Genomic DNA, 24,211 nt, shown 5'->3' with positions numbered 1-24,211 from the left:
TTCAATCAGAAACATCTCCCACTGAAAGGCTGCTATGCTACCCATTCTTTTGTGAACCTGAAATTGATGCCCTCCAATGTGGAGGGAAGCCTCAGGGAGCACAGATGGAAGGAAGGAGGAGTGAGTGGGGAAGACAGAGGTGGAAGACACTCTCTCAGAGGAGTCTCTTCATCTCTTCATGACCTTTGCTCTAGGCCCATCCAAGGCTGGACAGCTTTTTCTCAGGGTTACGTCAACATCAGCCGAAGAGGGGGTTTCCTACATTTGCAGCTAATTTGGGAAAAAAATATTTAGAGGAGATTTTATTTGTCAGAATCCCAGAAAAATGCCCAGAGCAGGAACATATTACGTACAAATAGAGTTTCAAAAAAACCTTGAAACAGGACAAAAGAATTCCATTTCACATAACTGCTGCGTCATTCCTGCTGGAACCAGATCTGTGAGTTCCCAATCCCCAAAAGAACACAATTAGCTGGACTTGTTATATTTTTGAACACCTGCCCCAAATAAGTACTGACTGGCTTTCTCTGAGCTTCCTTGGGACCTCGATTTTGGAAATTACAGTAGATCTAAGGATTGTAACTGCAACTGTGTTTATACAGTTTTCATGAGAATTTGCTTTGAAAAGCACTCAGCCTTATACAAGGCTGTGGATTTTAAAATTCCTTATGACCCATCTGAAAGTCACACACATAATAGAATGTCTTCATACCATGGATAGATCTATTACATAGCTTTGTTTTACTCTGTGTTTATTTTGGTAAGAAATATTGAAAACCTGCCAACTAGTCAGTCCCAGGAGTCTGAGCAACACCTGATGTAAGAACTGCCTGTGGCCTGCCTTCTGGTAAAACCAGTTCTGAATCACTATTTATAGCCCCTTTGGCAAAGCATCCTAGAAAGCTGGCTTAAAGTAGACTGGCAGGAATTAGCCTCTGTGCTCCTTCTTATCCAACTTAAGGAGGTGAAAACTGATGAATACAGACCTGCCTGAGTCAGTAGATAAGAAATGTGTTGCCAAGGCTGGGTGCGGTGGCACACCTATAATCCCAGCACTTTGGGAGGCCAAGGGACATGGATCACTTGAGGTCAGGAGTTTGAGGCCAGCCTGGCCAACATGGTGAAACCCCATCTCTACTAAAAATACAAAAATTAGCCAGACCTGGTGGTGTGCGCCTGTAATCCCAGCTACTTAGGAGGCTAAGGCAGGAGAATCGCTTGAACCCAGGAGGCAGAGATTGCAGTGAGCTGACATCAGGCCACTGCACTCCAGCCTGGGTGACAGAGCAAGACTCCATCCCCACCCGCCCCCCGCAAAAAAAGAAATCTATTGCCAAGTTCTAGTCCGGTTTCCGTTCCCCTTTGGGCTCTCTCTGCTTTCAGATCTGAAACATTCTTTCATGTAACGTTTTCTCTGCAGGACTTCCTCACTTTACTAAGCAGCCTGAGAGCATGAATGTCACCAGAAACACAGCCTTCAACCTCACCTGTCAGGCTGTGGGCCCGCCTGAGCCCGTCAACATTTTCTGGGTTCAAAACAGTAGCCGTGTTAACGAACAGCCTGAAAAATCCCCCTCCGTGCTAACTGTTCCAGGTAAGTCCGAGCTGTGGGCTTATTTATTGATTTATTCTCTAATAGCGGATGGGATCAAAAGTTTGGTGACCCTTGCTGTGCACCACTAGCAGGCAGTGGAGACAGATACAAATACAGGTGTGGCAGCAAAGTTATGGGATCAAGTAGACGGGAAGGCAGGTGGGAATCACAAGTGTGAGAATTCACAGGCCAAGGTGGGGAAATAGGTGAGGGCCACTGAGGGTACATAGGGTTAAGTTGTTGAAGTGGCCAGAATCCCTTAGCCCAGGCAGCAGGAGCCCTGCTCACATCTCCCGTTACAGCTGTGGCCTTGCTGGTCTGTCAGGTCTTGCGTTTATGGAACCACTGACGTGAAGACCTCAGTGGATTTGACACCGAGAGTGGATTCATCATGGGGAGCTATTGCAGGAAGTGTGAGCCCTTGTGGGATTGTGGCTGAATGGACATTCCATGGTCATCTTAATTTCCATCCAAATGAAAGTGGCCCGGTTTTAGTCCCACACATCACTGATGATGCTCTTGTCAATACCACTGACGTTTCCCATACACTGAAGCCAGTGGGCTCTTCTGTGGCTCCTCTCATTGCATCTTTCAGCAACTTCAGGCAACGTTACCACACTCCCTCCCTCCTTCCTTTCTCCAGGGACTGCTGTATGCCTGAGGCTGTTCTAGGCCTTCAGGACACAGCGTGGACTTTTGGAAACACTGTCCTGGCTTCCATTTCATTGAGTAACACCAATTCATTGCTCCTCCTTTGTCATTGACTGGAGTTTTGAATGGCAGGGCTCAATCCTGGGTCCCCTTCTTTTACTCTGAGATGCTTCCTCTTGGGAGAGTTTCTCTGGGCCCCTGGCTTTAACACCATCTATAAGAAATGACCTTGAACTTTACATCTCCAGCCCAGACCCCTCTCCTGAGTTGCAGGCTCATGTATCCAACCGCCTCCTTGGCATTGCCACTTGCTGGGTACATAGGCATCTCAGAATGAAACTCTTAACCCCAGACTTGTTCAACTCCAGAATTCCCCATCTTAGTGAATGATATCACCATTTTCCCACCCTTCCTTTTTCTCATTTTTCATGTTGGCATCAGCAGTTCTGTCAGTTCTGCTCCTACAACACATCTGAAATCTGTCTTTTCTCCATCCTGCTGCCAGCACCCTGGTCCATGTCACTGCCAGCTCTTGCTATCGCCTCTGCAGTAGCTTCCTAACTGGGCCTTTTTGCTCCCAGCCTTGTCCCCACTCCCAACTACCCTCCTCAGTGGCAGATGACATCACCTGCCTGCTGAAAACCCTGCAGTCGCTCCCCACTGTCTTAGACTGTCACCCAGTCCTTCCTGCCCTTTCCCTAGGGGCTGCGTGTCCTAGCTCCTTCCTATCTTTCCAACCCAGCCCCATTCCATGCTCTCCATCCTGCTTGTTAGGCACGAGTCACATTGATTGTCTTTCACTTCTCTAGGCACATCCTATTCCTTCCTGCCTCAGGACCTTTGCACTGTCTCTTCTATCTGCTTGCAGTGTTCTTCCATCTGCCCTTTGTCCCATGACCCAACTCAAACATCACTTCTTCAGAGAGGCCATCCCTGATCACTCTTAACTATTTTAGATCCCCTCAATCCCATATTCCTGTGTACTCCTCCGTTACACTTGTCACCGTCTATAATTACCCAGTTTATTCGTTGGGTCTCCTTGTCTAGCTTCTTAGAGAACGTATGCTCAGTAAGGACAAGGGCTTTGTCTCTCCCATTCACCTCTGCACTTCCAGTGGCTGAAGCGGTACCTGCCTCCTCGTAGTACTCAGTAGATATTTATGGCTAGGATGGATCTGTAAGTGAATGCCAGCCCCTAGCTATTAACTCTGAATCACTTTTCTAACCTGTGACTTCAGGAGGAATGTTATGGTTTTCTATCCTTCATCTGAGTTTTCTTTGAGTTTTTTTAGGGAATTAATTAAGTAACTTTTTATTCAAAATCAATTTTAAAAAATAGACTCTACTCTTTATAGGATGATCACTCTGAAATCCCATAAAGAAAGACTTATTTTCATTGAGGTAAAATTGACATACGAATAAATGCATAGAATTTAGTTGTACAACTCAATGAGTTTTCCTAAGTGTAGACACCCATGTAGCTACCACCTCAATCAAGATATAGAATATTGCCATCACTTCAGAAAGTCCTTCATGGTCCCTTCCAGTGGGTCACCATCTCCCATAGGCAATTCTGTTCTTATATCTGTCATCATAGAATAATTTTGCCTGTTCTTGAACTTCAAAAAATGGAATATAAAGTATGTACTTTTTTGTGTCATATGTACGTTCCGTGGCTTCTTCCACTCAACATGGTATCTTTGAGATTCATCCGTGATGTTTTATCAGTAGTACATCATCTTTATTTTTATTTTTATTTTCAGAAGGAGTCTTGCTCTGTTGCCCAGGCTGGAGTGCAGTGGTGCGATCTTGGCTCACTGCAAGCTCTGCCTCCCGGGTTCAAGCGATTCTCCTGCCTCAGCATCCTGAGTAGCTGAATTACAGGCACCTGCCACCACTCCTGGCTACTTTTTGTATTTAAGTAGAGACAGGGTTTCAGCATGTTGGTCAGGCTGGTCTCGAATTCCTGACCTTAAATGATCTGACCACCTCCACCTCCCAAATTGCTGGGATTACAGGCATGAGCCACCATGCCTAGCCAGTACATCATTTTTTATTGCTGATATAGTACTCTGTTGTATTAATGTGTTAATTTGGCTTATCCATTTGTTTGGTAAACATTTTGGATATTTGTGGCAGTTGGCTATTATGAATAAAGCAGCTATGAATATTTGAGTGCAAGTCTTTTGGAGGACATATGTTTTTATTCTGTCTCGGATAAATGCCTAGGAGAGGAATTGCTGCTTCATATGTTTAACTTTTAAAGAAACTACCAAATGGTTTTCCAAAGTGATTGTGCCATCTTTCATTCCCAGCAACAGTGGATGAGAGAGTTCCAGTTGCTCCATCCATATCTTTACCAACATTTGATTTGGTCAGTCTTCTTAAGTGTAGACATTTAGTGGATTTGAAATCTAGTGGATTATTGTAGTCTTAGTTTGCATTTCATTTGCCTGATGCCTAATTTTAGACAAGACTTAGAGAAGATTTTAGTGTCTTTTCATGTGTTTATTAATCAGTCATGTCTCTTTTTTGGTGAAGCATCACTTCAGGTCTTTTGCCCAATTCTATAAAAATCCTAGAATCCACTTGACAATGTTTACACAAAAATACCTGCTGTGATTTTGTCTGCAATCGTATTGTTTTTATAGATAAGTTTAGAAGAAAATGACGTTTTGACAATATTGAGCCTTCCAATCAATGAATACATTATATCTCTTCATTTATTTAGGTCTTCTTTAATTTCTCTCAGCAATTTTTGTAGTTTTTGATGTAGAGGTCTTACGAGTCATTTGTTAAATTTTTTTTTTTAATTTTCAAATTGGAATTATATGTACTTAAGGTATACGATGTAATGTTTTGAAATACATAGTGAACTGATTATTACAGCCAAGCTAATTAATATAGCTATCTTTTCACATAGTTATCATTTGTGGCGGGGTTGGGGGGGCAGGGAGGGAGGGAGGCAATGGGGGGAGGGAGTGTAGGAGGATGAGAACACTTAAGATCTACCCTCTTAGCAAATTTCCAGTATACTGTGCAATTTTGTTAACTATGCTGTACATTAGATCTCTAGAACTTATTCATCTATGGACTAAAACTTTCTACCTGTTGACCAACATCTCCCCAGTCGTCACCCACCTCCACCCACCCTTTTTAACCACAGTTCTATGCTTTGTTTCTGTGAGTTTAACTTTTTTAGATTGCACATGTAAGTGAGACCATGCAGTAGTTTTTCTTTTCTTTGTCTGGTTTATTCACTTAGCATAATGTCTTCCAGTTTGATCCATGTTGTCATAAATGCCAGGATTTTCTTTTTTGTATAGGCTGAATAATATTCCCATATATATACCATAATTTTTTAATCCATTTATCTGTTTATGGACACTTACATTGTTTCCATGTCTAAGCTATTGTGAATAATGCTGCAATGAATATGGGACCACAGATACCTCTTTGAGATCCTCATACCATTTCCTTTGGATATATATACCCAGTATGGGAATTGATGAATCATATGGTAGTTCTATTTTTAATTTTCTGAGGAACCTCCAAACTATTTTCCTTAATGGCTGTGCCAATTTACATTTGCACCGACAGTGTACAGCCAATCAGAATGCATTAATTTAGTACTTATGTACTAATAAATAGCATATTTGATTTTATTTCCCAATTATTTACTATTAGTAAATAGAAAATAGATTTTTGTATGTTTTATGAAAATAGGGACAAAATCTGTCCATCTCTGCTTGTCTAGAACTTTTCTGTATGTTTTCTCAGAAATTAGAAGTATGTTTTTGTGACAAGATCTGCAAATTCTTTTAATACCCAAGGCTGTAGTTTGTCTTAGCTTGGAGATCTTATTTATTTCTAAAAAGTCAGTTACACCCTTATGACGACCACCTATTTTGCATTTCAAGTTCTTTACAATTTAATTTTACTTTTTAAAATTTGAAGCTTTTTTTTTTCTTTGGTAGAGAAGACTTGGGCTCACATTTTTTTCCGGGGTGTTACATGAAAATTCTCATGGTGGACTACTAGGTTTAGCTGGAATCAATCTGACAATGTTCAAATCATTGGTACCCTTTAAAAGAGTCATTGGAATTACATGATGATCTGAAAAGTTTAGGAGACAGACCCAGACAGCAGGGCAGCCTAATCCAATCATCCTTAAAAATCTGAACAGTCAGAATAGAACTATAGCATACAGCCTGTTGGTCACAGGAACAAGAACTATTTGTTCATTTGCATCTCACCAAATTCTTACATGCACTGATCCAACAAATGAGCCAAAACTTAGACTCCAAAAATGTTCATTTTGGTCTTCTAAAACTCTGTAAAGTCTATCCAGGGTAGATAGATACCTGTCTGAGTTTGTCCAGCTGACCAGTGCACGGGGTGGTGGTACCGAGTGTGGTTGCTTTCCTACTGTACACACTCATGGAATCCACAGTACCACGTGCCGTCAGGGCAATGGCTCCACACTAATCTTCTCTGTTATTGTTCCAGTTTTAGTGTATGTGCTGCCAAAGCGAGCACCATCAGTATTTCTTTAGGAGGGATATCTAAATGGGAGTTGAAGGGAAAAGTGAACATATTTTAAATTTTAATACATTCTAATCTCCCTCCAAGAAGGCCTTGCAAGTTGGCAATCTTTTTAGTAGAATATGGTAATTTGTGCACTATATCACTTACACACAGTATTCAGTCTTGACTTTTTGCCAGTCTGATGGCAAATACTGTCATCTGTCAGAATATCTGATTTACACCTCCACCTGTTTCCATGAGACCAGGGAGCCTCTTGAAGGCAGGAACTGAAGGATTTTTTGGCCACATATTCAGGGGTCTGGTTCAGTGCCTGGAACGTGGCAGTTGTAGAAATGACCAGTAGGAGAGCACCTGCGGCAGCATTCACCAGAAGGTGCTTCCAAATGTGGGTGTGCATGATGAATTCACTCACTATCAGGGGCCATCGGGTACCAAAAACCAAAAACTGAACCATGATGATGGAAATCCTCACTAACATTTCACCAGCATTTCTAGAGTTTTTAGAGTAGCGACAAATGTGTCTGTAAATGAAGAACTCTTACTTAAACTGCTGAGTATACCACACAGCTCAGGCAGTTTTCCTATTTGTGAAGGGTTTGGAAAGTGGGGCTGCTGACTTTATTTTTCTTAGTGACAGTATTTATTAAATGCCTGTTTGATAGTGAAGATGGTCTAGCTCATGCTATACAGTGAAATGAAGGCCTGGAGGAGTAATCATATATTCAAGCCAGAAACCTAAAACTTACCCAGATTCTTCTCTCTCGCCCATCCAACAGTCATCGCCAAGATCTGTCCATTGTTCTCTCTGTTTTTTTTTTTTTTTTTGAGATGGAGTTTTGCTCTGTTGCCCAGGCTGGAGGGCAATGGCGCAATCTCTGCTCATTGCAACCTCCGCTCCCGGGTTCAAGTGATTCTCCCGCCTCAGCCTCCCAAGCAGCTGGGATTACAGGCACCCACTATCATGCCCAGCTCATTTTTGTATTTTTGTAGAGATGGAGTTTCACCATGTTGGCCAGGCTAGTCTTGAACTCCTGATCTCAGGTGATCCACCCACCTTGGCCTCCCAAAGTGCTGGGATTACAGGCGTGAGCCACTGTGCCCGGGCCCTGCACGTTGTTCTCAAATGTCAGCTGTGCTCATTTCTTCCTCTGCCCTTCCACCACCATGGCCTTAATTCAGGCTTTCCTGGCTCATCGCCAGGACTGTTGCTGTCACCTCTTACCTATGGTCCCAGTTTCTTTGTTCTCATCCCCCTACCCTACCACCATATTGAGTGATGCTCCACCTTGTGATTAAAGAGGTTCTTCTAAAATACAGAGCTTCTCATTCCTGGCATGACTCCCACTACATGCAGGTTAAAATCTACCATTTTACCCTGAAGTCTGAGACCCACTGGGGCTACCCTAACTTTCCCAGGGTCTCCGCCTGCCTCACCTGCAAAGGCACCTGCTTGTGAGACCTGATGAACTTTTCGCAGGCCCATGAGTGCACTGTGCCTTCTTGCCAAGCTGCCTTCTCATTGTCTGGCAAACCCCTGTTCACCGACACACAGATCACAGCTTTCCTCTGAAAACCTTCCGGGTCACCCCCTTGTCTGTATATTCACAAGGCCTCTTCCCCATTGCATTGAAGCACAAACCCTCTATCTATTTGTCAGGCCTCCAGGAAGACTTACTAATCAGGTGATTATTATGTATGATTTATTAGTTAGGTTAGCCCCATCACCCAGCACAGCGCCTGGCACATAAGAGCTATGTGAATGAATGAATGAACTAATGAGCAAACAAATGAATTACAAATAGTCCCTGAGTTTTAGGTCCTTTCACTGGGACAAAGGGGCATCATGATAATGAAGTAACTTGTATTTATAAAATTATTTTTACATTTAAACTCTTATCTCTTTTCTCATTTATATCTCCAGCTGGTCCTGTGAAATTAATAGAACAGGATCTTTAATGTCCATTCTGTAGACCCAAAGGGCTAAAATAAGTCCAGGGAGGAAGGGCGTGGGGCCCAGGCTGCTGACTGTGGGGATTGTGCTGGGCCCACAGGGGTTACTTTCAAGTCAGCTAGTTGCTGACTGTTCCCTTGTGTCTGCATTTTGTAACATTATAAAAGAACTACGTAAAAACTTATTTTTAATTAAATGTATTTTTAATTTTGAGGAGGCTTTAGTTTGATACCTGAATCCCTCCCAATAATTCATGTATGAGGAACTAGGTGCTGAGGTCGGCTTTTGGGGGCCACATGCTGATGTAAATAAAGCAGTGAGTGTTCACAGGGAGACACCATTCTATCTGAAATTGACCCCTAAGTAAACTTTGCCAACCCCTTCTACTGAGGGAATGCTAATTGGTTTAAATAGCCGATTGTTTGGACTGCTTTGAGCAAGCATTGTTTATGAACAGGAAGGTCATGTGCCTTTTCCCTCTTGATACAAGTTTTTATTTTTCCTCTGTGTTGTATGAGCTTTCTTTAAGGGACATGAAAAGAAGTACTTTGTCTAAAGGACATTATTCTGAGTGAACAAAGCCAATCTCAAAGGTTACGTGCTGTACAATTCCATTTAGATAACATTCTCAAAAGGACAAAATTTTGCTAATGGAGAACATATCAGAACAATTTCAGGGGTTAGGTTTGGGGATAGGATGTTCCTATAAGGGGTAGAATGAGGGAGCTTCTTTTTGGCAATGGAGCAGTTCTGTAGCCACAAATCTGTACCTGTCATAAAATTTCATAAACCTATACACTCCTTCTTCCCCCCAAAATAAAACAAAGCAGAAACTGGTAAAATCTTAATAAGGCCTGTATTTTAGTTACTAATATTGTACCAAAGTCACTCTCCTGGTTTTGATCATTATACCATGGTTATGTAAGATCTTATCATTGGGTAAAGCTGGGTGAAGGGTGCACAGTAACTCTGCTATTTTTGCAACTTCTTGTAAGTCTAAAGTTATTTCAAAATAAAAAGTTTCTTTTTTAAAGAATTTTATCATGGGCAAAACCAAATCCCAAAATAAAGAGCAGAACTGCAAAGAGCTTTAGCTTCATGATGTTCAATGGTGGAGTGCTTTATAAGTTAGCGGGTAAGCATGTTCTCACTCATAGGTGGGAATTGAACAAGGAGAACACTTGGACACAGGAAGGGGAACATCACACACCGGGGCCTGTCATATGGTGAGGAAAGAGGGGAGGGATAGCATTAGGAGATATACCTAATGTAAATGACGAGTTAATGGGTGCAGCACACCAACATGGCACATATATACATATGTAACAAACCTGCACATTGTGCACATGTGCCCTAGAACTTAAAGTATATAAAAAAAAAAAGTTAGTGGGTCAGAGCTCTAGCGTTGACATGTAGACTGATGCCATTTTGCTGTCATGTATCCCTGGGCAAGTTACTCAACTTCTGTATATCAAATAGGGATAAATAGCAGTGTCTGCTACATAAAACATTTATGAGGTTTCAGTGAAATAATGAATGTAAAGCCCTTGGTACCAGGATTGCCTATAAGAATGATTGAAATGCTACCTATTATATTTTTTTGTGTTGTTATTTTTATATGCAATAGTTACTAACTCATTGTCAATTTTGACCTGCCTTTCTGTTAACAGTGGTGGGCTTGCATTGATCTTTCAGGCTTTTCTTTTTTAAAAAATACTCATTTTATATTTAAATCCACATCTAGGAAACAGCTAAGCTAGCTTTTGTTTTAGTTAGTTGGATATAATTATTAATATCCTTGTAATAACAGAAACAACAATAATAACTAGAATTTATACAGATTAGTTCATAATGCCCACAGTACTTTCTTAAAGAATTACTTTGAATCACATAGCAAGCTGTGATAATTAGGCAGTTTTGTTGTTGTTGTGTTTAGAGACAAGGTCTTGCTCTGTCACCCAGGCTGATGTGCAGTGGCGTGATCTCTACTCACTGTAACCTCAAAACTCCTGCACTCAAGCAAATCCTCCCACCTCAGCGCCCCAAGTAGCTAGGACTACAGGGATAAGCAGCTTTTTTCAAATTTTTTGTAGAACAGGATCTCACTATGTTGTCCAGGCTAGTTAGGCATTTTTAATACCCATTTTACATATTAGAAAAACATTTGGAGCTATTAAGAGACCTGCCTTTTTTTTTTTTTTTTGCCCAGGCTGGAGTCCAGTGGCGTGATCTCAGCTCACTGCAAGCTCCGCCTCCCAGGTTCACGCCATTCTCCTGCCTCAGCCTCCCGAGTAGCTGGGACTACAGGGGCCAGCCACCTCGCCTGGCTAATTTTTTGTATTTTTTAGTAGAGGCGGGGTTTCACCTTGTTAGCCAGGATGGTCTCGATCTCCTGACCTCATGATCCGCCCGCCTCGGCCTCCCACAGGGCTGGGATTACAGGCATGAGCCACCGCACCCAGCGAGACCTACCTTCTTAAGGTCTATTCTCCACATGGCCGCTAGAGCAATCCTGATACAAGTCAGATCATATCAGCCCTCTGCTCAGAGCTCTGGGTTTTCCACCCAACTCAGAGAAAAAGGCAAAGGCCTCTCCCACATGTTCCCTCTGCCTAGAACCTCCCCAGGCCCCCGAGTATCAACTTGGCCCATTTCCTCGCTCCTACTCTTTCCTCAGAGGCCAGTTCTCAAGGAACCACCTCTGATGCCCCCTGCCCATCATTTAAAATTACAGTTGCTTCCCCACCCATCCTGACCCTCTGATCGTCTTCTATTTTTCCATAGTACTTATTACCTTCTAATATACCATACATCTTATTTATCAAGGTTATTATTATTATTATTATTTTTTTTGTGTGTGTGTGTGATAGAGTCTCGCTCTGTTGTCCAGGCTGGAGTACAGTGGCGCAATCTCGGCTCACTGCAAGCTCCGCCTCCCAGGTTCACGCCATTCTCCTGCCTCAGCCTCTCCGAGTAGCTGGGGCTACAGGCGCCCGCCACCAAGCCCGGCTATTTTTTTGTATTTTTAGTAGAGACGGGGTTTCACCGTGGTCTCGATCTCCTGACCTCGTGATTCTCCTGCCTCAGCCTCCCAAAGTGCTGGGATTACAAACGTGAGCCACCGCGCCCGGCTATCAAGGTTATTATTTACTGCCCATTTCTCCCCCTGAAAATGTGAGCTTTATAAGGGTGGGGAGCTTTGTTTTATTTGTGGGTATATTCCAAGTTTCTGGAAAAAATGTCTGGCTTGTAGTAAATACTCAGTAAATATTTGTCAACTGGATGAATGCAGAGCAGATAGAGAGGTCCAAGTTAAGAAGCTACCTGACTTACGCAGCATGATCTTCCATTTGTTGCTTCCTTTGGTAGAAAGATGGACACTAGGGAAAAAAGAAAAAGGGACTGAATTGCTTATCTAGTTAATTTTCAGGATTACTTAATCCAGAACTCAAAGAACTGGCTCAACTGTGCTCTTAGGAGTTGCTCCGTCAGCAATTCGGATTGTCCTTCCCTCAAGGGAACATCCTGTTACTGAATGTTCCTTAAAAATATCTTTCAGAGCTGTGTCATAAATACATTTTCTCATACCAGCAGAGGACCAAGCAAGAGGGGCGTGAACCATCATAATGGAGTTGGATGAAAAGGAGAAATTGCTCTAAGGGGGATGACGTACCCACTAGAAGAGGAGGTGGCTCAGGAGATTGTGGGGGTTCCAGTGCCCAGGGCCATTCAGGATAGAGTGGGTGGGAGGGTGGAGACTTAGGGAGGTCGATGCTTTTTCTCCCTGGAAAGTCACAAGGGTTTGGGGCTATAAAATGTCAAGGTCTATTCCAGTCTGGTAGTTACTGTTCATCCACAGAGAGAGAATTGGCGTGTGAGAGGGAGCTGTCTTCTCCTAGTGTACACTCATTGCTATGGTCAATCCAGGCTTGTAAACGAGTGTCTAGTTGGGAGGCCAATGCCATTAAGCCATTAAAGTTTAGCTGAAAAAATTAAACAAAGAAGACTATTTGGCCCTAAGTGCTGTCTAGTTTTGGAGAAAGTTACCTTTGGTTTGAACTAGTTTCCTCTTCTCTCTACTGGGATCTCTTTGGCCTATGGGCGCTAACCACCTGACCTTGTACACTGTTTTAATACATTGTGTGGTTACTGCCAGGCAATTCAGACTTGGTGTAGGTGTCTTGTGCTAGGACGTTTGCTATAGATTGTTTTTTTGACCTTGTGTGTACTATGAAAAGAAACACACAGGAGAAATGACTGTCCGTTTGACCTGAAGTCATGTTCTGTGATAATGTTTCCCTTTCAGCATTAATAAACCTGTTAGGACTGAAGACCACTGGGCCTGAAATCTGCTACTATAGGATCCTACTATAGGTTCTATAACTGGATAATGGAGCTCAGTGAAATAAACCTGCTGTTTTACTGTAGGGCTGGCTCTTCCCCTTATGACAAGTTTGGAATGTGATTTTGTAGTTTGTATTCAAGGGTTTCCTAAGAGTTTTGATAATAATTGAAGTCAAATGACTAATTTTAAACTGCCAATGTCTCCTCCAATATATAAAAAAGATAAGTTAGTAATTCCCTGTATCTTCTGATTGAGCCAAAGCCAATTTTTCTAAATATAAGCCAGGTTTTGCAAGTTCATGCAGCCTGGTGGGTGAAATGGCCATCTCACTTGGGAGCTTAGGATCTGGAAGGTTAAAAGTGATGCCAAGGCATGCAAATCAATGTGTCAAAGGCCTCACTATGAAACAGTGATCAGAAGAGCACGGACCCCTTAGAGGGATCAGTGTCTTCGTCCACCCTGTATGTGTCTTCTTTCTTAAAATCAATGCTTGACAAAGTGCCCAAAGTCCAGATACTTCACAAGTTCTCCCTTTCCACCTCCCTATTTTCCTTTCATCTCTTCCTTGCATTAGAAAAGAAAAAAGACCTCTCTTGCCTGTCTGGAATCACCACTGTGAGGCATCCATTCTCAATGCTTTGGTCTCAAGATCCTTTGTTTTTTTTGTTTGTTTGTTTCTTTTTGGTTTTTTGTTTGTTTGTTTGTTTTTGTGTGTGTGTGTGACAGAGCCTGACTCTATCGCCCAGCCTGGAGTGCTCACTGTAGCCTCAACCTCCTAGGCTCAGGTGATTCAGCCATCTCAACCTCCCAAGTATCTGGGACTACAGGTGCATGTCACCATGCTCAGCTAATTTTTGTATTTTTTGTAGAGATGGGGTTTCATCATGTTGCCCCAGGGTGGGGCAACTTCTGGACTTGAACTCTCGAACTGCTGGACTCAAGCGATCCTCCTGCCTCAGCCTCCTGTAGTGCTGGGATTACAGGAGTGAGCCACTGTGCTTGGCCTCAAGATCCTTTTACAGTTATAAGTTATCAAGAACCAGAGTTCTTGTTTATGTGGGTCATATCTATGTATATTTACTGAATTAGAAATTAAAACTGAAAACTTTTAAAACACAAAAATACACAAGCATACACTTTATTGGCTAATACATCAATACCATGGCATCATCATGTATCATATAGCCTCTGGGAAATCCTTTTGGAAAATTCCATCATACATTCCTGAGATAATAAGAATTAGAAGAACAAATAATATATTATTATTATTATGAAAATAGTTTTGACTCTGAGGACTACAGAAGGGGTCTCTGGAATCCCCAGAAGTCTCTTGACCACATTTTGAGAATGGTTGCTGTGGTGCATTGTCCTGGGGTTAAGAAATTTCCAGAGTATCACATAGACAGAAAATTCCAAATTTTGGCTGGGCGCGGTGGCTTACGCCTGTAATCCCAGCACTTTGAGAGGGTGAGGCGAGTGGATCACCTGAGGTCAGTGTCAGGCCTCTGAGCCCAAGCCAAGCCATTGCATCCCCTGTGACTTGCACGTATACATCCAGATGGTCTGAAGTAACTGAAGATCCACAAAAGAAGTAAAAATAGCCTTAACTGATGACATTCCACCATTGTGATTTGTTTCTGCCCCACGCTAACTGATCAATGTACTTTGTATCTCCCCCACCCTTAAGAAGATTCTTTGTAATTCTCCCTACCCCTGAGAATGTACTTTGCGAGATCCACCCCTTGCCCCCAAAACATTGCTCCTAACTCCACCGCCTATCCCAAAACCTATAAGAACTAATGATAATCCACCACCCTTTGCTGACTCTCTTTTCGGACTCAGCCCGCCTGCACCCCGGTGAAATAAACAGCCTTGTTGCTCACACAAAGCCTGTTTGGTGGTCTCTTCACACGGACGCGCGTGAAAATCACCTGTTACCAAGGGTACATTCTGTCAACATGATATACCAATTGATCATCTGGCTCAGGTAGTTTGTCAGTTTCTCCACTCAAAAGTTTTCTTTCTTTCTTTCTTTTTTTTTGCTCTTTCCATAATGTACTTGTTGGAAGGAGTCACTGTATGCAGCCCATTAAGGAGTGGGGAGTTATGCTCCACCTCTTTTAGGGCAGAATATCCAATAAACTATTTGGAATTATTCTGCAAGAAGGTTTGTCTATTCTCTCCAATTTATCTAATTATTTGTTGATATCAGTAGAGATTCCTGGATATTTTTTTCTTCTTTGGGTTATAATCCAAAGCTACTTTATTTTCCTGCTCAAATTGTTCCATCTTTGGCCATTGGGAACTCTTTGAGTTAGCTGCTGTGTCTCTGACGTGCCCCATCATTGTCTGTGTGTGTGTGTGTGTGTGTGTGTGTGTGTGTGTGTATACATTGTGTGTTGTGTTTGTTTTATATTTTACTCCAGACTCATGTATTTCCTGCTCCAATCTGAGAATCAGCCATTTCTCCAAGGAGCCCTGGTTCCGTTTATTGGAGAATGGCATCAGAAAACAATATCTGGGTAACTTGTCTTCCTATTTAAAATTAATACATCAGTTTTTTAAAGATGTCTTCAAACCTCTGAAATGATAGAATTTTTCATTTAGCACTAGTGTCTTCTCTTTGATTAGTTATAATGCCTTGCATTTATATGATACATCCTTGTGAATTGACCAGTTTTTACTATTAAAAAAGAATTCATTACAGTACATCATCTGAGATTTTTAAACTGTGGCTTTTATTTTGCTATTTCTGGTATTCTGAAATATGCATAGCATAGTGGCACTGTATGTACTGGAGGGCTAGGCAGCAGGATCAGGTGAGCCTCAGAACCCACTTTCCTTGATATTGGGGATAGTGATTTGCAGTAAAAGTCTAAATGATCCTGCTTTATTACCTAATGTCTCACCATTCAGGATCTGAATAAATGAAAGCAGCTGCCCTTTGGGCCCATGGCTGCCTTGCTCTTGGTGCCTTGGGTTTAATCCCAGGTTTGTTTCTGCATAGCTAGCAGACCTTTTAAATTAACTTTGCACTAATGCCCAAAAGCCATGAACCAAGAAGTAAAATAATGCAAAGACAACCATAGAATTGTGGTGAACAGCAGCCTGTTTCTCTGCTGCTGGTCTCATGAGTCTCCTTCCATTTCAGGCCTGACAGAGATGGCAGTCTTCAGTTGTGAGGCCCACAATGACAAAGGGCTGACCGTGTCCAAGGGAGTGCAGATCAACATCAAAGGTAAGCAGCAAGGCTACGTTCCCCATGCATGTTCTGGGAGCTGGTGAGGGTGCAGCATGAGCTTGCAGCTGGCTGCCTGGGTGTGGGTCCTGGCTTTCTCACTGATGTCCTTTGTGACCTTGGACAACTCACTTCTCTTTGGTGTCAGTGTTCCTCTCTGAAAAGTGGAGATAATTACAGAACCTACCTATTGTTGAGGCTTATTGATTTAATACAAGTAAATTACTCAGAAGTGCCTGGCATATAGGTCTTTGATAAACATTCACTCGTTTAGCTCTGTTTACTCCAAGAAGAAAATAAGCTAAAATGTTTTCTCTTTCTTAGTTCTTATTTTCACTTTTCCCTCTTCCACCATGAACTACTCATTAACCCTTGAAGAGCCCTGGGGATGGGGCTGTCTTGAGGCATGATCTAGGAAATGGACCCTGTCCTTCCCAGGTCAGCGGGGCCTGACATGAGTCTCTGCCACCTACTGACTCAGGGAGACAGAGGAAAAGCAAGGAGCAGATCACTCTTTGGAGCCCAATGCTCCTATCCCTCTTCCTCCTAAACTCCCTCTTCCTCTTGTTTCCTCTGAGCTAGGATTTCACTAGGCTGAGCTTGCTTGGCCGTGAGTTATGATAATAGAATTAAAGGCACACGTTTGAAGGCCTCCAGGCTAGTGGAGACATTTCAATCCAATCTACCTTATTCTCCTTCTGTGTGATCAAAGGTATTAAACTTGAAATTTGAAAGAAAAGAAAAACCTACAATTAGATCCTTTTTATTTCGTTTTAAATCATCCTCAGTGTGTCGTAGAAATTCAAGCAAATTTTATGTTTTACTATTTAATCATAGTTTAAATATTGAGAAGTAATTATTTGGCTCATGTTCTTTTCCTCTTGTCCTTAGGGAAACAGTGCAAGGAAAAAGCAGAACTTGTTTAATAATGAATTAAAGGTTGGGTACATACAGAAGGAGATTCAAAATTACAAAAGAAGTTATACTCAGAAAAGATGCTAATTTTAGTTTCAGCAAATCAACTGGACAAATGCTATGAAAGGGAATATTCTAAAAGTTCACTGGGATAAAAAAATAACCAAACTAAAAGTTATTACTGGAGGAAGTATATAACTTCCTTCCTTCATCATAATTCCCATTATTACAATTTCCAAAAGACATGTTGGGAATGTCAGAAATTCATGAGTGGGTGTGAGTTTATAAAGATATTTTCATAAAGTATAAACTTCTTAAAATTTAAAAATGTATAAAATGAAAAGCACTTTTCCAATTTTATGCTTCAGAATCTCAGCTAAGTTTTTATTCTATTAGATCATTCTCCAAACTTCTGTTTTTGGCTTTCGTTTATTGTAAAATTTATATCAAAGCTACCAAGACTCCCTTCTTCTAATGTGTAATTACTTTCATGCGAGTCCGTGTGAAGAGACCACCAAACAGGCTTTGTGTGAGCAACATGGCTGTTTATTTCACCGGGGTGCAGGCGGGCTGGGTCCGAAAAGAGAGTCAGCAAAGAGTGGTGGATTATCATTAGTTCTTACAGGTTTTGGGATAGGCGGTGCAGTTAGGAGCAATGTTTTGGGGGGCAGGGGGTGGATCTCTCAAAGTACATTCTCAAGGTGGGGAGAATTACAAAGTACCTTAAGGGTGGGGGAGATTACAAAGTACATTGATCAGTTAGGGTGGGGCAAGAACAAATCACAATGCTGGAATGTCATCAGTTAAGGCTATTTTTACTTCTTTTGTGGATCTTCAGTTACTTCAGGCCATCTGGATGTATACGTGCAAGTCACAGGGGATGCGATGGCTTGGCTTGGGCTCAGGGGCCTGACAATTACTATGGTATATGTGGTCAAATTTTGGTCTGGAAAGGTACATGCTTTAGGGCAGTTCCACAAATAATCTGTGGAGGAAAGTGAGTCAAACCTTATTCTTCTCCATTCCCAAGGCTGTGTGTCTACTAGTAAAACCCCAACTCCTAAATGTGGCCCCCAGGGCACGCTTGATATGGTCTTAACACACCTTCCTCCTTCTTTCCTGCTCATTCCATCATCACCTTCATCCTCACCACACCCTCCCTGGGCCTCATCCACAGTTCCCCACATTTATTCTTCACCACAGCTCCATGGAGCAGTGCTGGTACTATCCCCATTTATAGAGGAGAGAACTCTGTGCAGTTGTAGATAGGGCATGTGTATCTGTGCCTGGGGCCATACAGCAGGTCAGGTGGTAAACTAGACTCATAGTCCCTGCTGGTGTTCCCACCGTCTGCTTGCTGCCCTTGGCAGTAGGCCTCCAGTGTCCTGTTGAGGGACACAACCTCCAGGGTCAGGCAGACCAGAGTTCAAGTCCCTGTTGTACTGCTTACAACCTCTCTGTGACCTTTGCCAAGCTTTTAACTTCTCTGATCCTGTTTCCTTATCTATTAATGTGGATTGTAAGATTACTTCTCTAATTGGATTCTAGGAATGGTAAAAGAAAGCCCTCAAAGTGTCTGGCACATAGTAAGCACACGAAATGTTAGCCTTCATTTTTCATTATGAGTGTAATTATTATTACGAATTAAATTCAGCACAAAGAAATAAGATTCCCCAAATTTAAGATCCTTCTTGGATTCTAATTGAAATCGCTACCCTTCACCCATCTGTTTCCAAGGTCATAGCCCACTCATTCGAGGACACACACCCCTTCCCCTCCCCCAGCAGATGCAGCTGGCTCTTTTGCTTGAACCGACTCTTAGTGTTTCCTCGGCCTGGAAAGCTCCTCCTACACATGCACACATACACATGCACACTCATGCATGCACACACTCTCCTGTGGCACCCCTGTCTTCTGGTGACAGGGCGCTCTTATTCTTGGTTAACGTGGGTCTCCTATACCAGGCCATGTGCTCCACGCGGGCAGGGCTATGACTCTGTCTCTGTTTAGTGCGCTAGTGCCCAGCCGGGTGCACACAGTAGGGTCCATGAACATGTACTCAGTAAAGGACATGAGTATTTCCACATCTTTTCCAGTTCAAAGGTCTCCTCATTTCATCAGTGAATAGGAAAGTGGGTCTGCGTTCCGCTTCTTTGGCCCTTCACTGGAAGACTTCTTTGGCCCATCCGCAGGCTAACACAGTTACCCTCAGGCATAGGGAGGCTCCTTTTGAAAAGATGTTTCCGTTTACTAATCTCAAGGAACAAAAACAGGTATTAATGCATTTGTTTCATAGCTGTAGCCTCTCATTATCTATAATTGTTTGTGTGTGTGTGTGTGTGTGGTGTGTGTGTGTGTGTGTTTTGTTTTATGCAGCAATTCCCTCCCCACCAACTGAAGTCAGCATCCGTAACAGCACTGCACACAGCATTCTGATCTCCTGGGTTCCTGGTTTTGATGGATACTCCCCGTTCAGGAATTGCAGCATTCAGGTAAATCTCCAGGGTGAAGAGGGAAGTAGCTGTTTGGTGCTCTCTGTGGGTCTAAGGATTTTTCTTCCTTCCAAGGATGGGCACGGAGGGCATTTCTCCATCTCTGTACAGAGTCCCCTGACCTCCCTGCTTCAGTGTCCAGCATGCATGCACCATTCCATATCCATGCTCTGCTCATGACACTGTGCCCTTCCTGTGCAGGGTTCAGGGCCCAATTAGAAGCAAAATGTGTTTCCAAGGGAGAACATCATGAGACCAGGGAGAGTTCTTCTTTTTTTTTTTTTTTTGAGACAAAGGTTTGCTCTTGTTGCCCAGGCTGGAGTACGCTGGTGTGATCCAAGCTCACCGCAAACTCCACCTGGTTCAAGCGATTCTCCTGCCTCAGCCTCCTGAGTAGCTGAGATTACAGGCATGCACCACCATGCCCAGCTAAGTTTGTATTTTTAGTAGAGATGGGGTTTCTCCATGTTGGTCAGGCTGGTCTCAAACCCCCAACCCCAAGTGATCCGCCCTCCTCGGCCTCCCAAAGTGCTGGGATTACAGGTGTGAGCCACCACGCCCAGCCAAGACCGGGGAGAGTTCATTTTTAAGGTCCCAAAACACATGCTTGTGACCAGGAGTTGAGGAACCCAGGCACTCCCCAGTGTGGCTCCTCCTGGGCTGGTGGCCATGAAGGACAGAAGGGCCAGGACAAGATAGGTCGTCTGTGCTGTTAAGCGTAGCACCTTAGCCAGTGTCACCTGGGGATCCTGGTCGTTACAGACCTTGTGGAGTCTTCAGCCATTTTTCACTGCTGCCTTGAATGGGTATGAAATGGTGCTATTAGCCATCCTAAAATGATAACTTGACCATGATGTAAGCTGTGCTCTTGAGTGTTCACTTCATAAAAATGAAAATGGTGGCAGGAACACAACTGTTTACTAAGGGACCACAATGGCCCAGCGACTTTGCAAACATTATCTTACTTAACACACACTGCGCTGCAGGCTCAGAGTACTCGCACAGCCTGAGTGGCAGAAACAGAACTCAAGTCCAGGAAGCTCCAATGCCTAAAGCAGCGATCAGAACCATCAGCTCTTCCGTCTCAGGAGGGACATCACATCTGGGAGCAGGTTACCGAACATGCAAGAATTATCCACTAAAAGTATTAATGCATTCTGCCTGGTACTTAATCATACAGTAGGGTCAGGAATTAGTTTACTAAATATCTGGTCTCATTAGTTAAAAATATGTTAACCTGACACAGGCCAGTCATGCCAACACAGCTCAAAGAATTTTGTATTGACAACTAGATGTTTTTACTTAGTAGTCATATTAATTTCTCTGCTCTTAACGCCTCCCACTCTTATCTAACAGGTGTTCCTTCCCTGAAGAGTAAAAGCCTGTATTATCCCTAAAATAGCCTCCACCCTCACCCACCACCTCCAGCCTTTCTTAATTCTTACTCAGTTGTTTTTTTTTTTTTTTGTAAGCCTCCTAAGCACTGGTAAGTGTTAGGAATTCTTATTGCATCTACAATTCCTCGCCAGGAATGGCCTTTTCTGTGATTGATTTTTTTTAACACCTTTTCTTGAGATACAGTTTCCTTTTTTTTTTTTTTTTTTAATTTGAGATGTAGTCTCACTCTGTTACCTAGGCTGGAGTGCAGTGGTGTGATCTCGGCTCACTGCAACCTCTGCCTCCTGGGTTCAAGCAATTCTCCTGCCTCACCCACCCAAGTAGCTGGGACTACAGGCCAGTGCCACCACACCCACCTAATTTTTGTATATTTAGTAGAGATGGGGTTTCACCATGTTGACCAGGCTGGTCTCAAACTCCTGACTTCAAGTGATCCACCAGCCTCAGCCTCCCAAAGTGCTGGGATTACTGGATTACCACGCCCAGCTGAGATATATTTTATATACCATTATATTCACCCATTATTTAAAATGTACAATTCAGCGGTGTTTAGTATATTCAAGAGTTGTGCAGCCATTACCACTATCTAATTGTGTCTATATTCATAAGAGATATTTATCTGTAGTTTTCTTGTGGTAGCTTTTTCTGGTTTTGGCATCAGTGTAATATTGACCTTCTAGAATAAGTGAAACTCCTCCTCCCTCCACCTCCCTCCTCCTCCCTCATCCTTCCTCCCCTCCTCCTCCTTCCTCCCTTCTCCTTCTCCTTCTCCTCCTCCCTCCTCCTCCCTCGTCCTTGCTCACCCTCCTCCTCCCTCCTCCTTGCTCCTCCCTCCTCCCTCCTCCCTTCTTCTCCTTTTCCTCCTTCTCTTTCTCCTTCTCCTTCTTCTCCTTCTTCTTGTTCTTTTCTTGGAAGAATTTGTGAAAGATTGATGTCAAATCTTTAAATATTTAATAAAATTTGTTCTCTTTGTGGAAAGGTTTTTCAATACTAGCTCAATCTTTTTACTTGGTATAAGTCTATTCAGATTTTCTGTTACTTCTTGAGTCAGCTTTGGTAGTTTCTATGTGATAGGAACTTGAACATTTCGTCTCAGTTATCTAATTTATTGGTATACAACATAGTACATAGTATTCAATTATAACCTTTTTTATTCTTTGAGGTTAGTAATAAGATCCCCTGTTTCATTCCAGGTTTTAGTAATTTGTCTTCTCTCTTATTTTTCTTAGTCCAGCTAAAAGTTTGTCAATCTTATTTATCTTTTTGAATAATCAACTTTTGATTTTGTGAATTTTTTTCTAGTGTTTTTCTATTCTATATTTTATTTATTTCTGCCTTAATTTTTGTTTCTTTTTTTTCTGTTTGCTTTGGTTTACCTTGCTCTTTTTCTAGTTTTGTAAGGTAGAGGTTAGGTTATTGATTATGTTCTTTTATATTAAAAAAAATAGGCATTTACACTCTACATTTCCCTGTAAGCACTGCTTTAGCTGCATCCCATAAGGTTTTTGTTGTTGTTGTTGTTGATCTCAAGTTTTCTGTCATTTTCCTTGTGAACTTTTTTGTCCTCTTGATTATTTAGAAGTGTGTATTTAAATTGTCACGTAATTGTGAATTTCTCAAGTTTTCTTCCTTTACTGATTTCTAATGTTATTCTACTGTGTTTGGAGAATATACTTCATATAACTGTGATCCTTTTAAATTTATTAAGGCTTGTTTTATGACCTAAGTTCTATCCTGGAGAAAGTTTTGTGTGCACCTGAGAAGAATGTACATTCAGCTGTTGTTGGATGAAGTGTTTTGTGCATGTGGTTCAGGTCTCATTGGTTTAGAGTCTTCAGTCTTCTGTTGCCTTGCTGATATTCTGTCTCATGGTTCCATCTGTTATTGAAAATGGGGAATTGAGATCTCAGCTCTTATTTTTGAATTGTCTGTTTCTCCCTTCCATTCTATCAGTTTTTGCTTCATGTTCTTTTGGGGCTCTGTTGTTAGAAATATCCAGGGCCTTTTTCCCTAGAGGTAGACATTTATTTATTTGTTTGTTTGTTTGTTTGAGACAGAGTTTCACGCTTGTTGCCCAGGCTGGAATGCAATGGCACAGTCTCAACTCACTGCCACCTCTGCCTCCCGGGTTCAAGCAATTCTCCTGCCTCAGCCTCCTGAGTAGCTGGGACTACAGGCACCTGCCACTGCGCCTGGCTCATTTTTGTGTTTTTAGTAGAAATGTAGTTTCACCATGTCACCCAGGCTGAGGTAGACATTTATATACATGGACATAACTGAAGCATGGGCCAGCCCTTTTTAAAACTGTTACCAAAGTGCTGAGCTGTTTGAAGAGCCTGGGAGGACGTGAAACATGAGGATGGTGAGCTTCGGGGAGACTGTCAGGAAGAGTACCACCCCACCTTGAGACGGCAGGCCTCAGGGTAACGTGAGGTAGGTAGGATGGTTGAAAAGTCTGAAGACACCAGGTCAGCCCTGATGATGGAAGATGATCATACACAAGATTTACCTGCTGTCTCTCTGCCATGGTTTTGGGTGTTCATGGTACACATGAAAAAGCATCCTGAGACAGCCAAATTCCAGTCCTTTCTTACCCATCTTGGATTCTGTGATGCTGGATATGATGATTCTGTTCTTGTCCCCCTTGGCTAGCTCAGCCTCCATTCATCCTTTCTCCTTTCCATTTTGGCAAATGGAAAGGTTTTGGCTTTCCAGATTTGGCAAATAAGAATACAGGACACCCAGTTAAACTACACGAATAATCTCGTGACATACCTGTACTGAAAACTTACTTCTTGTTTCTTTGAAATTCAAGTTTAATTAGGTGTCCTTTATATTCTCTTGCAGTCCCACTGGAGTTAATCGATACAAGCTCTAAAAGTTATCTTTTCTATTCTGTCATTAACAGTGTATTCCCAGTTTTTGAAGGGACCAAGTATGGCTTTGTAAAATTATAATTTTAAACTCTGACTCGGGACCAAATGAATGTTTTGGATGAGATTCAGATCCATGCACTAGCAGGACACACCCTCTCACTTCCTTTGGTCCTGATCTTAGTTCTTTTCTTCACCCATTTTTG

The 24,211-nt window shown here is 42.4% G+C and overlaps 1 protein-coding gene across 1 annotated transcript in view; it reads left to right on the top strand.

Annotated features, from left to right (window-relative positions):
• MERTK (MER proto-oncogene, tyrosine kinase) overlaps window positions 1–24,211 on the top strand; it is a 130,338-nt gene that overhangs the window by 50,277 nt on the left and 55,850 nt on the right. The window contains exons 4-6 of the mRNA XM_030827648.1: window positions 1,421–1,594; window positions 16,241–16,327; window positions 19,619–19,734. Coding sequence (XP_030683508.1) covers window positions 1,421–1,594; window positions 16,241–16,327; window positions 19,619–19,734 — 377 coding nt within the window. The remainder of the gene's footprint in view (window positions 1–1,420; window positions 1,595–16,240; window positions 16,328–19,618; window positions 19,735–24,211) is intronic.

This window comes from Nomascus leucogenys, chromosome 14 (assembly GCF_006542625.1).
Source record: "Nomascus leucogenys isolate Asia chromosome 14, Asia_NLE_v1, whole genome shotgun sequence".
Classification (NCBI taxonomy): Eukaryota; Metazoa; Chordata; class Mammalia; order Primates; family Hylobatidae; genus Nomascus; species Nomascus leucogenys.
Note: the sequence above shows the minus strand (reverse complement) of the source record. Positions and strands in the feature narration are given on the sequence as shown.